Genomic DNA, 16,612 nt, shown 5'->3' on the forward strand with positions numbered 1-16,612 from the left:
GTAACAACAATTAATGTTATATCATGATCCACTGCATTTATAACCTTATATTACGACGTTAAACCATAACTACTTGGGCGGTTAGTGTAGTGGTTATCATCCCACCCTTCCAAGGTGGGGACACGGGTTCGATTCTCGTACCGCTCATGTTTTTGTAACTCTTTTGATGAAGTGATTTTTTTGGTTACAGACGTCCTATTATCTAACGTTTTTTCAATTATCATATACAATACCCTTTCTTCTAAAGCAATCTGGCCTTTATCGTAACTATATACTACAATGTACTCTTCCAATTATAATGTAAAACTCAAATAAAAAATTTAAAAGCCTGAATTGTATTTTTATATCTACAAATTATTTTTATTGTTCTACAGTAAAAAAGACTATATATAAGTAATTATGTATACAAATATATTAACGTTGAGTTTTTAATGTTCGTGGTTCTTAATGAGTTGCAATCTGTGAAGTCATATTGAACTTAGATTATACTGTTAATTAAATCAGCACATAAAGTAGCATTTTCAGATTTACCTTGAGCCTTCAAAGCAACACCCTTGGAACTTTTAACAATTCTAACGATTAATGCAATTTTAACACCAGTCAAAGCGCTCTTACCAAATAATTTTAGGATATGAGAGTTCGATTCACTTTGTGCAAACTGAGTGTTTTCTAAAGGTAGACAACTTGTGTTTACGATGATTTTATCAATCACTTCTTGGACCGTTATGTTTTCTTGAATATTATAAACTGCTACTTCTTCATTTGGCAATTCATCAAAAACAGTTGTGAAATCGCCAACGAAAGAATTCTTGATATAATCACCGGCGTTTAAGAAAATTGAATCAATTTCGTATTCATCTTCGAAACCTTCATCGCCTTCAAATGGTTCGTTAGTTTCTGGGTTTAATTCCTTAGTGGTAAAAGTCAAATTATTTAAGAAGCCCTCCATGACAATTTCTTCTGACTTCTTGAAAGCCACATAAACGGCACCTTCTGTAGATGGTAATAATCTATCAATTGGAATACTGAATAATTCTTCCAAGATAGCATTGTCAGGATCTTCTGGAGTACATGTGACGGCAACATTGTCAAGAGCCACGTCATTTAATGTATTGGTGATATTAAATTGGAAAATGACATGTTCTTTCAATATATGCTTAACACCATTAACAACAAATTCAGCTTCTGGTTCAGTTAGAGACACTACATTAGAGCTGTTAATCAATTTACCAAATGGTTTAAATTCTTCTATAGATAATAGTTCATCTGCATATTTACTAGCCAATAACTCACTTTGGTCTTCAGCTGAGCTTGGTCCAGCGTAAGTGGCAGCGTCAGCTCTTTCATTATTGATGGAACCATCTGCTGTGCAAGTCTCGATAGCTTCTAATCTACTATTGTGCAATTGATCTTGTTTTCTCTTCAATTCTAAAGCCTTGGCTTCATCTTCAGTAATCTTACGAACATTCGAAACGTCAAATGGAGTTTCGAAAGAATCAGAGTTATTGTTCATATAAACGGATAATACACTTTCCAAAGATTGGAAGTCATACGTATATTTGCTTTGAATAAACTCTTCGCTGATCCTTTCATTAGAATTTTCAATAAATTGCAAAGCGATAACAGCTCTATCTCTGACTTCATCATCTGGGTCATTAGCAATTCTCTTTAATAAGCTGACAATCGATTTTCTTAGAGAAGTATCTTTCTTTGATAATGCAAACTTTGATAATGAGACAACAGCTGCGGATCTAATAATAGAATTTTCTAGAACTAATCTGTTGTAAATATGTCTGACATATAATGAAGGATTTGAGGTGAATGGACCTTCTTTGCCTAGCAAATGAAGGATTCTAACCAAAATTTCATTAAATTCACAATCTTCAATAAAATCACATAAGTTTTCTAAAGCCAATTCTTTTGATTGCGGGACGAAAGAAACAATATCGATCAAAGCCTCAACAATATTGTTCTTAAATTTAAAACCACCTTCGCCATTCTTTAAGACATCAATCAAAAAGTTCAAAATAGCTTTCCATTCCTGTGGGAAGTTTAATGATAAGGTTCTGACTGCATCAATAATAATGATTTTAAAATCATCGGAAACCTCGTGAATGAACTTAGTGATGGTGGAAATCAAAGAAGAAATGTTCTTTTCAGTACCAGTCTTTAATAAAATAGTAATTGCATAAGTTGAGACATTTCTGTTTGAGTCGTTAATTAATGACTCCAATTCTGGGTTACAGATCAAAATTTTATCAGGGGAAACCATTGAGAGTCTATTTAAGATTCTTAATGCAGCAAACTTTGTGGTGACTCTTGGAACAGTCAATAAACTTTGTAAAGTTTGAACTGCGACTGCAAATAGTTCTGGAGAAACGAGTCTTTGGTTAGTAGCGGCAAAAGATGTAATGACTTTGGTGACTTCAATTTGAACAGATTCGTATTTATTGGATAGCCAATGGTATAACAAGCCTTGGAATTGTGGAAACAACTGGGGATCCCTTTGAACCAATTCGTTAACGATCTTAATCAACTGAACTTTAGCTAATTGATTCTTTAAATTATTGGAGTCAGCAAATTGTCTAACTAATTTCAATAACGACATTTTGTCGTTCTTCTTTAATTGATATAATAAACCTAAAGCATGGTATTGAGTAATGAAAGTAGAGTTTGGATAGTAATCACCGATGATATCCTGTTGCGGGAATGGTTTCAAATCAACAACGGCTTCTTGTGTTTCATTTGAGAATCTCTTCACAGTATTTTCAGAGATAGGCAATAAATGATAAGAAGTGACCAGCGACGCGGAAGAAATAGTTGGATTTTTGCTGACAACAGCGCTCTTTAGCATTCTTTCGGCAGAGAAAGCAGTTGATTCATCCAAAACGACACTCAATGATCTGATAGCATTGGATTTAACTAAATCGGAACCGTTTTGAACATCCTTCATGATGGAAGAAGTAGCCATCAAGACATCTTCAGAAATACCACTTAATTCTTTGATTGATAAATACACTGCTTGTCTTAACGAATCATTAGGGTGCTGGAACAACTTTGAAATGGAAAAGAACAATGCAGTGGCCTCGGTCTCTGGGAAAACCTCACCATTGGCCAATAATCTCAACAAACGTGAGATCAAAATACGACATCTCTTAGCATTGACGGGCGATTCATTGAACTGGGTCATACAATCTTGATAGATCGTCATCTTATCAGGGAGGTCCCCCGAGTCTCCACTTTCAAACTTTTTATAAGTATGAGTGGACATTATGAAACGTAATAGATTGTCGTATTGTAAGCTAACAAATCAAAGCAACTGAGAACACAAATATACGTGAGTGTAAATAAAATATATATTATTCAATTTCAACCCTATATGTTTTTATGCAATCCTCAACTATATGCACAATTGCGGCTTCGGTATTAGCTCCACTAAGAAAACAAAACAAAAAACATGAAGTTATCAGCAACCTTACAGCTTAATCAGTCACCAAATATACATGTCCAACCTCTAATTGATCCAATGCTAACCATTTCAATGGTCAATTGCTTCTTGTTCATGCACACTCAATGGTTCAGTTGGTCTTCTGAAGTTTCCTTTCCAAAGAAAAGTTTTATTCCTTACGTGTTACGATCACCGCCGACGGCCGGGTTACCCGGTGGCACCGGTCCAGAGACAGCAGAGACAGCAGGGTGCCATGGTGTCCATGGCCAAGAGTCTGACGGCAATGGCAGTGACCCCATGTCTCTGCCACCACCGTTTCGTGGCACTGCCATCTGCTCTTAATGATATAAATATGCTATTATGCGAAATAAAATATGTAAAGTTTACAAAGATACATAACTCCCGTTCTGCGAGATCGTAAATGACAGTTAGGACATTGCTTCATGCACGCCACTAGTTGCGCGTTCAGGGATTGGTGTTCTTGCCGTGTGTGCCTGGTTACTGGGCTGCTTGTTGCTGGGCAGCCAGATGCTGAGGCACCGTCTGTTGCGATGGTTCCTCGTTCAATGTCAACAGCAACTGTGCTAGACATCTTTTTGTATTCACGTCATCTTTCAAAACTTCGGTGAAAGTATCGTCCCTCAACTTATCAGGCAACACGATCTTCAACAGTCTTCTGGCCTCCAAGTTGTCGCTCAGCCTCAAGTAGCATCTGATGATATGCTTCAACAGCCTTCCCGGTGGAGTCTGCGCCGTCAATTGGTCGATCATGTGTTTCAAGACGTTGCTCACAGCGTAGAACCTCTCTAAAGTCGCACATATGTACTGCAGGCCAATGTCATCGAGCAATATCTTCTGCAAAATGAAGATGGCCACGGTTTTAGACAGTTCCGAGGAGCTTTCCATGATACGCAGACATAATGGAATGATATCAGTTCTCAAGAGGAAACTAATCACCTCCTGTGAATCGTTTTTCACTAGAGCTCCAATAACACCGAGCGAAGTCAACCGCAAGTATTCGAAGGTTCTTTGTCTCGAAGTAGTGTTGAGGAAAGGAAACAGAAACAATGGGATATGCGCTTGTAAGAATTGGTGCTTCGTCTCCGGATGGGAGGCAACGCATTGTAACAACACCAACGCATTGCAGACACGGTTCGACAGCTGGTTGGACAGATAGTTTGGTTGTAACATCGGGTACACCCCGATGATCTCATTCAACAACGACGTCATCACCCCAAACGAGGTCCATATAACCAACGCCAGGTCGTCAAATTGCTCTCTCTTACGCCCTAACTCCAACATTGCTTGTTCCTTATGAGGCCCGTAGGTCAACTGACAGATCCAATGGTAGACGTTTGGGTCGTCCAAGGCGTGTAGCTCGCCCCCAGCCTCAGCGGGAGCCCCGCTAACAGCAGGAGCATCATGCACAGACTCATCTATATGCGTATCTTCCATCGTGTCTTCTAATCTTCGTTCGTTCGTTCGTATTCCTATTGCTTTTACTCGTCCTGCCAGCCAGCTCTGTAATCTTCAATATCAACTAGTTTCGTGTCGGGTATACTCCAAAGACGCTTGTCACCTGTGTCTCTTTCTACCCATCACATAACCACAGAACCACCTTCATGTATCCCTCAGGTCACCCATAGCCCCCTTTCAGACAACAGCAAGGCCTCCAACCAATGCTTATGCTGAATGGAAGTGGTCGTTGTTGTGTTTGAACTTCCAGTTTCGAATTTCGAAACTGCGGGAGCCCGTTGAGTTCTGCGCAGGTGCCGGGTAAAAGCCGCTGGTTCACAGGCTGGACAGGTCTACAGGTCTACAGGTCTATTGATTGATTGTTGGTGGATGTATATAGAGGTATGTAGGTTCAGTATACAGTGGTGGTTCATGCGGATGCTGTTTCATGCTCGAAGGCGGTCTTGATGGCGCCGATGATGGCGCTTTGGACGATCTTGTTGTTGCAGCCCTTGGAGATGGAGTATTCGATTTCACTCAGACAGACGAGTGTCTCTTGTCTTGTTCTCTCGTTCTTTAATTCGTAGCACTCGAGCAACGCTACTAGTTCCTCGATGATATCGATGGATGCCAGGCCCTTGGCCTGGCAGATCTGCTTCAATGTTAGATATGCCGTGCCGAAGTCGTCCTCCAGTATGCTTTTCAGTATCTTCTGCACATCTTCCGGTCTGCAGATCCCACAGCATTCGTAGATGATCTCTCTTGTGATCTCCCCGTCCGCTGTGTCCACAGAGCTCTTCGACGCCTGCAGCACGTTCATGATTCTCCTCATGTCCCCCTTGGACACCTTCAACAGAGCGTCCTTGGCCTCCTGGCCAATGTTCAAGTGTTCTTGTAAGACGACGTTGTTCATACGACGCTCCAGGGCATCAATCGCGATCGGCTGGAACCGGAACCTGGTGCATCTACTCAACAAGGCCGGTGTCAGCTTATATGCGTAGTTAGCCAAGATACAGAACCTGGTGTTCTTAGTATATTTTTCGATGATTCTTCTTAGGGCGTTTTGAGCAGCATTGGTCATTGCGTCAGCCTCATCCAGGATGATCAATTTGAAACCTTTACTGAAGATCTGTCGGGTGGAGGCAAAATCCTTGATCTGGTTCCTAACAACATCGATACCTCTGTCGTCACTGGCATTCAACTCAAGCACCATATTGGAATAATTCTTCCCATAAATTTCTTTGGCCAACGCAATGATAGTAGAGGTCTTACCTGTACCAGGAGGACCGTAGAACAAAAGATGGGGCAATTTACCTTCAGCAACAAACTTACGAACAGTATTCACAATGTCTGGTTGGCCGTACACTTCGTCCAAAGAAGATGGTCTATATTTCTCAACCCATGGCAGGTTCTCGAGATTCTTCTCTGCTCTGTTCATTTTGGCTTGGTACTGTCTCTTCTTTTCAACCAATCGTAGCAAAACCAACCACAAATAATACTCTATGGCACGCTATCCTATGTTAAAGAGTATAATACTCTCGAACAAACAATACGTCTTCCTTAAATACTTCTCTTTTACGTGTTTTGGTGTAACATTTTTCAATTTGATCGGTGTCAATGCTTTAAACAAAGTTTCAAAAATGTTTAGCTCAATATATAAAGAAGCACGGTTCAAAAAGGATTATTTACATGTCGATACATCTGTTCTGATGAGCACCAAAGTAGGTCATTAAGTGTATCAGTGGATGATTGATGATGCTACTGTGTTTTTTAGGTATTTATTTTGCTGCTCTTCTCAGCATTTGCAAAGTAAGCGGAAGTGATTTGAGTAATATATTGAACAGTGGGGGGTCAGAAAATAGTACAAGTTTATTGGATGATTGGGTTCCAATTCATAATTCTATTTCAGCAGGTGAAACAAATTACTATTCATATTCGTTGGGTTATGACAGCTGGTCTTCAAGTTTTGATTTTCTTTTCATATCTGGAAACCTTTTAAATATTCCAAATACAAATGGATCAGTGTTAAGACTGTATTACAGTTTTTCTGATACGATCTTTGCTAACTTATCAGATACAGTGTATGAAGATTTTTACGATGGATATGTCTCTGCAATGGTAAGTACTTTCTCGGATACTGCAACTGACCTTAATACGACGTACTCGACATTATATCTGGCATTACAGGTAGTGGACCAAGAAACTGGAGTGGCTCTTGTAGTGAATGGTGACTCAAATTCAGATGATACATGGGATTATCAAATTGCGGTGTCAGAAAAAGATTTGTATTACCAATGGGACAGAAAGACATGGATCGAAGTCATGGACACCGATTATAATTCTGTCTTGTTATCAATTGGGCAATTTGTGACAGCTACATCAGCAAAGTCAAATTCAACTTCCAGTGATGAAGAATACGTTTTATATATTTACACACCAGAGGAAGCTGAAAAAATAACTGCAAATAGAAATTGTTCTATAAGTGCTGTTAAAAATGGTCCACATATTATTTCATCTGAAAATGTCACTGAAAGTGATGTAGATTTGAGTCTACTGGACAGGGAAGATTTCCAAATCTTTAAATTGAACGTAGATGCTTATACATCAAATAATCACGGTCAATATTACATTACTGGATTGAATAGTTCAACATCATATGTTGGATTTTTGACACAGACGATAACAGGGTCAAATGGTAGTTCCGATGAAAACAGCTCAGGTGGGTTACTTTATGGAAATTTTACCTTTTCCACTAAGCCAGATAACACTTGTTCTTTGGTGTTTGGGTTGAATTTTTGCAGTGGGGTTGCATATTCTGTGCCAACACCGTCAGAACTACAGGGGAACAAAAGTGCAATTGTGCAAATATACGATTCCATTGCCGAGTCATTATATACTAATTTTACCAAGGCACTTCAAATTATTCCATGTGACACCGAATTAGATGCTAGGTACTCACCACTAAGAACTTGTGATGATTGTGCTGCATCATACTTGGATTGGCTATGTGCTGTTTCTATCCCAAGGTGCACAACAACAGAGACTCCACATTTCATCTACAGAAACAAGAATGTCAATAGGAATAGTTATATCAATGAAGATATTAAACCTATACGAGATTATTATGAGGTTTTGCCATGCATTGACATGTGCCATTCGATTGTGAGAGATTGCCCTGCTGATTTTGGCTTTGCTTGTCCAGAACCATCAAATTCAAATAATCTACTTTTCTCGAGTTACAATTATTACTATGAAGATTTTGATTACATTACATGTAATTTCATTGGTAATTATTCTTCGTTAATCATTCCTGATGCTGATTAATTTAAACCATCACAGGGTTAAACATGTAACTTACTTGCATATATAGATAGAACTACGTCAATATTCATAAATAATAAGGTAAACACTACGATTAAACTATTTCATTTCTTAAACATTATTTCTTATATTCATTAATTAATGGATTACTGGTTTAGGTATTTCAAAATCGAGAGATAGAAACCCAGATTCCCTTAAAGAGATCATTTTTATATTCTTTTCCTTGAATGCTCTTGATTCGTTTACTCGTTCAATATATTCTTCAACTTTCAATAATGGATGTGGGTACACATATTTGGATATCCATTTCCACATTGTCAAAGTGAGAAGTTCAAGAATCAGATCACTTATATTATATGCGGAAGAGACTTGAAAAGACTCCCTAATGATAGTGTTAATGTCAATTATTATCCGGTTGAATTCCTCCTCAGTAAGATAATCAGATAAAGGACTCACAGAAGAATATCCAAAAATTTGATTTTGGTCATCAAAATAACCATGTTGCACAAAATCTAACCCATCTGCACCATAAGTGACCGCAGCAGATTCAGAACCCGGAAGAAAAGCGCTGAACTGAGGATATTCCAACGAACTCTCGAACGATCTTGGTATCCTCACTATTCTCGTTGTTCTAAACTTTTCTGAATCCAAAGGAACGTATATGTTTGGGAAATGTGTTATACAAAGCTCATGGTCCGCATCATGTCCCTGATATTCTATCACATCACCTATGTCAGCATAATATGTCTCAGTGTACTCATGGTAATTAAAGAAAAGTGGTCTTTGTTCAACTTGATGATTTGTTCGAGACAATTCACCTGATAAAGTCATCTATAAATACATGGGTACGGAGAGTAAAACAATGATTCAACTTTTATATGACGTTGCTTAACCCAACACAATTGCAACCAATAGATATAAATCACCAAATTATCAACAAATAGAGTTGAATATCAATTCTCTTGTATGGTTTGTTAGTTTTACTATTACAATTTCGCAACTGTTCATATTTTTATATTTAAGCCATTAAAATTGAAAATACTTAAAAGTTCATTAATGTTTTTTTTATAAAAACTATAAATGTTTATATTGATTAGTATTTACTTCCTGAACGGATAAAGTCAGTCATATATTAAATATACCACGAAACTAAGTGATAACATAATGTCAATTGAAAACATTCAACCAACTGAGCTCGAATTTGTTAGCAGATTCCTAACCTTGGCCACTTTATCTGAGCCAGTTTTCTCAAAGGATTATCAGAAGCCGTTGCAAGAAGTAACTAGTCTTGGTGTTGCATTACCAGGTCTAAGATACAAATATGAACCTTCTAGGGTCAGAAAAAATGCAGGCAGTTCTAACAATGGCTCGGGTTCCATGAGTGATAATGCTTCTAATGCAATTAAGTTGACTTTGAAGAGTATTAGAGCTCCGAAATTCTCTATTGAGCATGAGTTCTCTGGCAATGATACTGTTCTTCAAGTTAAACTGTTCTTGGTCAATGAAAAGAAAGTCGAACAAAAGGAACAACTTAAGTTGTTGCTAAAGGGTAAAGTGTTGCATGATAAATTTTTACTTTCAGATTTAAATGTTACTGAAGCAACTTTGAATGTTATGGTATCTAAACCTGTTCTATCAACCGCTGATGAAGTCGAACCGGAAGCTCCATCATTAGACTCCGTTTCACCTACTGTATCATATGAAGTTCCTTGGGATGAAATTGAAACGTTATTGAATAATAAATGGAATAATCAAGAACAAGTCTTTAAAGCACTCAAAAAAATGAAGACAAATTATGAAATGAATTAGTATTTATTTTAATGCAAATGTATAATACCTCTATATACTCATATTGATAACTATATTAGTGTTTTATGAAATTTTTTAATTAATACAGAATTATAATAGAGAGAATTCAAATAGTCAGAAAATTCATCTGAAATCATATTCATTTTTTTTTACGCATATGCTTAACTCTCTCTTTAATGCTGTTATTCCAATTTACACCTGAAAATCCTCTTTTGAAATCATAAACTTCAGATGAGAGAGCTTCATTCACCATCTCACTTGTCATCTTCAAATCTTTTCCAAGAATATTTATGGAATTATCTATAAACTTTCCACCATGCAAGTTTTGTTCATCCGATTTCTCATCGAACGGACTAGTATTTCCTAGTTTGCCAATGATATCATCGTAATTCTTATGTTTTTGTCTTTGAACCGCAACATATTTTCTACATTTATCTATCTCATTTTGATCAAGCCTATTTAATTGTAACCTTCTTTTAAAGATCACTTTTTCGAATATATCATTAGGGTCAATAATAGTTTTTGGAAATGTCTGTATGACTTGAAACATTTGCATATCATAATCATCCTGACAAGCATTACTGCGATGCTGTTTAGTATTTGTCAGACTATATTGACTAAATGACCGATGAGAAGGCTTACCCTTTAGCAAGTCAGGTTCACAAATTTTAAAGATAGCAAGTGAAGCTTTAAATAGAAAATGTGAATCTTCATAAAACATACAATCCCATATCCTTAATGTAGTTTCAATTGGTAGCACACCAATAAAACAACTCATAAACCAACTGGCAGTGCATAGTGTAATTGGAGGCAACTTCAATAAAAATAGGTTTTTAGAATTAGCACTATTGTTTGGTGTATTCTTTGTATAACCGTTATATGAGGATTCAATCTCAGTCCATAATTCAGGTAAATATTCTCTAATACACAACAACAAGACACCTTGGTCAATATTCACACCTTCTAGATTAACATTATGTACACCCGGTAGATATCTTGATGTTATAATTACTAACATCCAGAATGTTTTTTCTTCGTCCATAAATAATAGTAACAAACCAGCTAAAAAGTTCATAGACTGACAATAACCAATTTTTGTATTATATAATGAAAATGCTACCAACACACGACGTAACGATTTAATCATGACTGGTTCTTTAGTTGAAAACGCTTCTTTTTGAAAATGTATATTATCCGGAAATGTTCTATTCAAATCTCTTTCAATGACATCTAAATCTTGAATTTTTCCCTTTTGAGTCTCATCTTCTAAATTACCCATTTTTAACAAGAGATTTGAATATACATCTTTATTCTTATTTAATTTTTCTTGGCCTCTAGCGAAATACCACCAAGCATTACCTCTCCATTCTGCAGGAATACCTTTTCTGACATACCGTTTAAGTTTTTCACTATGTGGAGGGAACCTCACCGGAATATCATTATGGACTGGCAAACCAGATTTCTGCAACAATAATAACCACTTATGCTTCCTTCTAATACAATATCCCGAATAATCTTCCCACCAAGCATTATACGTTTCTTCTGATACATAATTATTCTTTTTTTTAAAACCATATCTATCACAATGCTCTGTATTCAGTTCTTTACGATTTAAAGTAATACTTTTGGGTAGAAACTCGGCGTTGCTAACAGCTGCCAACATTTCTGATGACTCATGATTGTTTTCAGAATCCTCATCTTCCTCATCATCTGATTCCAAATGATAATCTTCAAGCTGATGGCCCATAGAGCTCCTATTATTCCGGGAATACCCATCATCGTCATTATATAGATCAATCACGCTCATTGCAGGATCATCGTGAGTTTTGTTATTGTCTATAGGCGTCTCCTTAGCGCTATCCACATCTGCATTTTCTTTCCAATATTTTCTAGTGTCCATATTATTTGACTCGTTTTTATTAATACCTGGATCAAATCGCCTACTATTATTCAATATAGGTGTACTGTTGTTATTCCCACTATATAAAGAATCTTGAAAATTCGGAACCGAGGGAGATCTAATACCAAACTTAGCCTTCATACTGTAAATGGGATTATTCATAGTAATATTCTGGGATGCAACCTGGTTCTTCCTTGTATTCATACCAACACCAGAATCGAAATCACCACTGGTAACGTTTGAATTATTTTTTGACAATGAACTGTCGTCATCAAATGATTTAGATACTTTCATTCGAATAGCACTGGGCTCCACATACCCTTGCATGTCACCTTCTCTCATACGAGCACAAACTAAATTATGGTCAATGTCTGCTCTTATTTTTTATTCCAATCAGAAGCAAGTCTCCCTTTGAACTATTACAAATAGTACAATAATTCGGAATCTTCCTATTGTGTTTTTTAGCCCTATTATATTTAAACTTCGATTCAATCTCTTAAGAACCAAAAAAAACAACAAAAACCACTTCTAAACATACACACTCATTAAAACCAATATGAGAATACCTAGCTCAACTGGGCGACTTCTTAATCGACCACTCTTAATGGCAATTGAATATAATAGTTACATTATAAATATAGATCACTATTGTTCCTAAAGTCCTGTACTTAAAGTAATTGCTCAAAATTTCAGTCACTTGAACGAGCCGTGAGAAGAGAAATAGGAAGCACGTGACGTGGACATCAAAATTGGGGTTCAGGATAGTAGTATGATTCAATGTAAGAAGAGTTCCAATTGGTATTTAAACAGAGGATGTCGTTTTCGTTGCTTGATAAAGTTATTGTCTGGGGTTGACATCAGCAGAGTGAGCTTCTGATTATCAATATATATTGTTTCTGCTTTTCCTTTGGTCTCACGTTGGAAACTAGGCTGCTGCTGGTATGCGAATTTGTAAAACGAATTGAAATCTGGAGCTACGTTGGTTTTAGAAAATTGGGTAGTTATTGTTGTTTGATGATACTGCTGTTTTTACATTGATTAAATAGATTCATATTTTACATTGACTGTTTTTCAAATGAGTTTTTTTGATACTTGGGAGGTCCTCAAACCAATGCATAATGACTATATGTCCTGTACGGAACACTTTTTGGGCGATGGTATGTTACTGTCACCAGCTTTCCCTATAGCATGTTTCTATGCTGATCATATTAGTTTTAAAGGGTACTGTAAACGAAATAGTCCGTCCTATGTCATGTCTAAAGCCAAACGACTGTTGGAGATATCTTATTTGGATAGCGTGGAAAGAGATTGGGAGAAATATCGAGGAATGTTAGGGCCCGAAGGAGGTGACTTCAGATTCTCTGTTTATGTACTAACTGTGGTAGTTACTATTAATTTAGTGGCCTGCTTGTTTCTGAGTATTTATTTATTCTTGGCAATCCATGATAGACATAGACAGTTCTTTTTAAATATAGTGAGGTTCGCAGCTGTGCTCTCCTCAATAACTTTGATTCTTTTCACTTCAAGAATGTTATTGCTAATACAAGATGAGTTTAATAATTTAGGTGTGGTGACTGCCCACTTGATTGCATACACGTTAGGTAACAGGCTGGATTTTAAAATATTGGATTTCATAGCAATATCTCTTCTTCAATTTTGTCAATTAATTAATGTCACTCGGCTAGTATCAACGCTAGAGGAAAAGAGATTTTCTTTCATAGCAGGTTTCATAATGGTTATGGTTTCTAACATACTTTATGCCGTCTCTCTCTTTTCATCTGGAAGTGATTCTTTAACCGTATTAAACCCATTCGTTTATCTGTTAAGAATTGCAATATCTACGTCATACGCCGCAATCGTTATTTCGTTTATTATAGCAAAGTATAAACTTTGTTTCATCAACTTTTCTCTAGGATTCTTATCAATATATTCATTTTTACTGGTCCTGTTCCAAGTCCTGTTTTTTTTTTTCGATTTGGCAAATGTATGGATAAATAGTATTGGTGAAATCTTTAATTTAACTGCTTATGTTGCTTCAACAGCTATCGTATGGGAATGGATAAATAGAATTTTTGTAGTTCAAAAGAAAAAAGAAGCACAGAGTATATTAGGAAGGACTATTTATGCGGAGGAAAATGTTGATCACAAAATAGCTAAATATGCATTAAAAATTCAGGATGCATTAACAAGAACAATAAGTACAGAATATTCAGATAAAAACTCTTTCCTCAATGATGATAGAAGCTCAGAATTAATGCTGAGGCCTTTTGATGAGCATTCATTAAATGCACACAGTACAAAAGATGGCAAAGACGACGAAATTGTGTTTAATATCGATAAGAACCAAGAAAGAGTACTAACAGGAAGTTCATCCATGAATCAAACTTCTTATGAATTAAGTGGCATCAGCACATGCATAGAAGATTCGAGTTTCCATAATAGTCAAAATTCAAGATCAGTGACCGCATATTTCAAGGAGAAATTACATATGTCATATAATAAACTAATTATGTTAACTGATTACATGCTGATAAAAATCCTTGGACAAAACTCGATCAATTTGTCAACTACAAATGGGGAGGAAATAGAAAATAATAAACGCAAAGTGAAGCAGAGAATTGGTTTAGATAAGGTGAATGATGTACATTTGTACAAAACAACTGATATCATATTTAATTCAGACGATGAGGACTATGATACTGAAGATTAGCATCCTCAAAAACAACTATATTATATTATGGATGCAGCTTATGCATAGTTATATATTAAGTGCAATGATTCAACTAACGCACGAACGAACTAGGACACAATTTATATTATTACTAGGGTCATACATATTATATACTTACAAGGAATAAAGGAATATTAATTAAACTATTAGTGAAGCATTTTTAAAACTCATCAATTTGAATATGATCAATCATAAAACCTATCTTTACTAAAGGCCTCTTTTACAGTTTTAGATCTAAGGCCAATTGGATATCGCATATATTTAATATTACTCCTTGTAATGTCATAACTTTTGCTATAATTGAAAACGTATTCTTGATGGATATTTTTCCCATAGAAAACATTCTTTCTTAAAGTAGGTTTTAACCAATATAGTCTCTTAAAGTTAGGAACTGGACTTTGTTGAATTATACAATCAGTATCAGTATCATGGATATGATATGAAGGTAACGCTATTATTAAATCATTGAGTAAAGTATTAACTTTATTATTAAATTTTGATAACAACTTTTCTCTTTGGAACTCCTTCTCATAACATGGTAATAATATTGACATGAGAGGGGATGATTGATTTATAATTTGTTTTCTTAATATTCTTCTCAGTGATTTTATTCCAATACTGCTTGGTGGCAAATATATAAATATGGGCAGACGATATAACAAAACAGGACTATGGGTATGTAATTTTATCTTTTTAAAGATTTGTCTCTCTAAAAACCTCATTAATTTATCGAGATAAGTGATATAGAGTCTTTGATCTGATTTCAAAAATCTAAAGAGCAGGAGATAATGATTCATCTCATTTTCATACTCCTTCCTATCTTTTATCATCTGATCTCGAGTAACACCAATAATTGACCCGTCTTGAATATGCTTATCATAGTGCTTAGTTTTGTCAGAATCAAACAGATTTACCATTTCTAGGTCGTCGCTGACTTTTGAATTATGTACTTTTATTTTAATGAAACGTTTGGGCTTTACCTGAGATTTATCTTGGGACCTTTCAAGTTTCACTAACTTGAATGGTGACAATTTCGAAACTACACTTTTAGGCAGGTCCTTGAAAGCTTTATCAGAATAAACCATACCACCAATTGATGCATCCCATGGTATGATAGGTTTTCTATTTTCTCTAGTCAAAGAACTCTGTTCTTGTTCTGACTCTAAACCATTTTGTAAATCATCTATAACATCTTTAATTTGACCTGAATTGTAACTATCTGTTTCAGACTCGGGTGCAGAAACCTTTAAATTAGCGAATGAAGTAAAGAAATTATCCAAAACATCCAATTTTGAATTGGTCTCCAATGACGAGTTCCCCAGAAATAAAGGTCGATAACCTGCAAAGAGACCCTCTGTTTGAATTTCAGCTGATGATAAATTATCTGTAGATGCCACTTTTGGAACCAGTAGTGATTTTTTCAAACCATGCAATTTCGTAGATGTATTATTGGCAAAATTAGGGTCATATTTTCTGATGGTCTCCATTCCCTTATTATAATTGTCTATCTCCTCATTCTTGGATACTTTTTTTTTCTTAGACTTGGCCAACGCTTGTGGCTTCTTATCAGATGCAGAGGAATAACTTCTTGTCTGATTACATTTACTATTTGTTAAGGTACTAATCCTCTTGGAAAAACAACTGCGCAATCCATATCGACTAATAATCATTTTATAAAAAAAAAGTGCTCTTGGTGATGCTATCAAAATATTTAACCTTAGTTTATTCGGTGTGAACAGATATATTGAATATTTGTGATTTCGCTTTCCCTCTATAATTTAAAGGTAATTCTATCAATTCACAGCTATTATATTAATATAATAATATAGAAAATAACCTATTAGTAAATTTAATATCCTTCATAGTGTTATAGGTAATGTCTTTTGTATATTACAAACCATATGTTTATATTTACCTAATCTAATTGTGAATACTTTATACTAATGAT

The 16,612-nt window shown here is 35.8% G+C and overlaps 9 protein-coding genes and 1 non-coding gene across 10 annotated transcripts; 4 read left to right on the forward strand and 6 right to left on the reverse strand.

Annotated features, from left to right (window-relative positions):
- Window positions 1-75: 75 nt before the first annotated feature.
- On the forward strand, window positions 76-147 carry TPHA0Ptrna14G. The gene has a single exon. It is a non-coding gene; the product is annotated as a tRNA-Gly (tRNA).
- A 331-nt stretch (window positions 148-478) lies between these two features.
- Window positions 479-3,271, reverse strand: SEC21 (coatomer subunit gamma; the record flags this gene model as incomplete). Its single annotated transcript, XM_003688662.1, has 1 exon — window positions 479-3,271. One exon carries the CDS (start codon window positions 3,269-3,271, stop codon window positions 479-481), a length of 2,793 nt encoding a protein of 930 aa, XP_003688710.1.
- Window positions 3,272-3,946: 675 nt separating this feature from the next.
- Window positions 3,947-4,903, reverse strand: CAF40 (CCR4-NOT core subunit CAF40; the record flags this gene model as incomplete). Its single annotated transcript, XM_003688663.1, has 1 exon — window positions 3,947-4,903. One exon carries the CDS (start codon window positions 4,901-4,903, stop codon window positions 3,947-3,949), a length of 957 nt encoding a protein of 318 aa, XP_003688711.1.
- Window positions 4,904-5,333: 430 nt separating this feature from the next.
- RFC3 (replication factor C subunit 3) lies at window positions 5,334-6,341 on the reverse strand (the record flags this gene model as incomplete). Its single annotated transcript, XM_003688664.1, has 1 exon — window positions 5,334-6,341. The coding sequence occupies one exon, from the start codon at window positions 6,339-6,341 to the stop codon at window positions 5,334-5,336; it is 1,008 nt and encodes a 335-aa protein (XP_003688712.1).
- Window positions 6,342-6,655: 314 nt separating this feature from the next.
- Window positions 6,656-8,227, forward strand: MID1 (Mid1p; the record flags this gene model as incomplete). The annotated part of the gene is made up of 1 exon (XM_003688665.1): window positions 6,656-8,227. The coding sequence occupies one exon, from the start codon at window positions 6,656-6,658 to the stop codon at window positions 8,225-8,227; it is 1,572 nt and encodes a 523-aa protein (XP_003688713.1).
- Window positions 8,228-8,362: 135 nt separating this feature from the next.
- SHR5 (Shr5p) lies at window positions 8,363-9,055 on the reverse strand (the record flags this gene model as incomplete). The annotated part of the gene is made up of 1 exon (XM_003688666.1): window positions 8,363-9,055. The coding sequence occupies one exon, from the start codon at window positions 9,053-9,055 to the stop codon at window positions 8,363-8,365; it is 693 nt and encodes a 230-aa protein (XP_003688714.1).
- A 333-nt stretch (window positions 9,056-9,388) lies between these two features.
- Window positions 9,389-10,033, forward strand: MDY2 (Mdy2p; the record flags this gene model as incomplete). Its single annotated transcript, XM_003688667.1, has 1 exon — window positions 9,389-10,033. One exon carries the CDS (start codon window positions 9,389-9,391, stop codon window positions 10,031-10,033), a length of 645 nt encoding a protein of 214 aa, XP_003688715.1.
- Window positions 10,034-10,172: 139 nt separating this feature from the next.
- Window positions 10,173-12,275, reverse strand: MSB3 (Rab GTPase-activating protein MSB3; the record flags this gene model as incomplete). Its single annotated transcript, XM_003688668.1, has 1 exon — window positions 10,173-12,275. One exon carries the CDS (start codon window positions 12,273-12,275, stop codon window positions 10,173-10,175), a length of 2,103 nt encoding a protein of 700 aa, XP_003688716.1.
- A 733-nt stretch (window positions 12,276-13,008) lies between these two features.
- On the forward strand, window positions 13,009-14,643 carry RIM21 (Rim21p; the record flags this gene model as incomplete). The annotated part of the gene is made up of 1 exon (XM_003688669.1): window positions 13,009-14,643. One exon carries the CDS (start codon window positions 13,009-13,011, stop codon window positions 14,641-14,643), a length of 1,635 nt encoding a protein of 544 aa, XP_003688717.1.
- Window positions 14,644-14,849: 206 nt separating this feature from the next.
- On the reverse strand, window positions 14,850-16,334 carry MRX6 (Mrx6p; the record flags this gene model as incomplete). The annotated part of the gene is made up of 1 exon (XM_003688670.1): window positions 14,850-16,334. One exon carries the CDS (start codon window positions 16,332-16,334, stop codon window positions 14,850-14,852), a length of 1,485 nt encoding a protein of 494 aa, XP_003688718.1.
- Window positions 16,335-16,612: the final 278 nt, after the last annotated feature.

Source organism: Tetrapisispora phaffii, chromosome 16, assembly GCF_000236905.1.
Source record: "Tetrapisispora phaffii CBS 4417 chromosome 16, complete genome".
Lineage (NCBI taxonomy): Eukaryota > Fungi > Ascomycota > Saccharomycetes > Saccharomycetales > Saccharomycetaceae > Tetrapisispora > Tetrapisispora phaffii.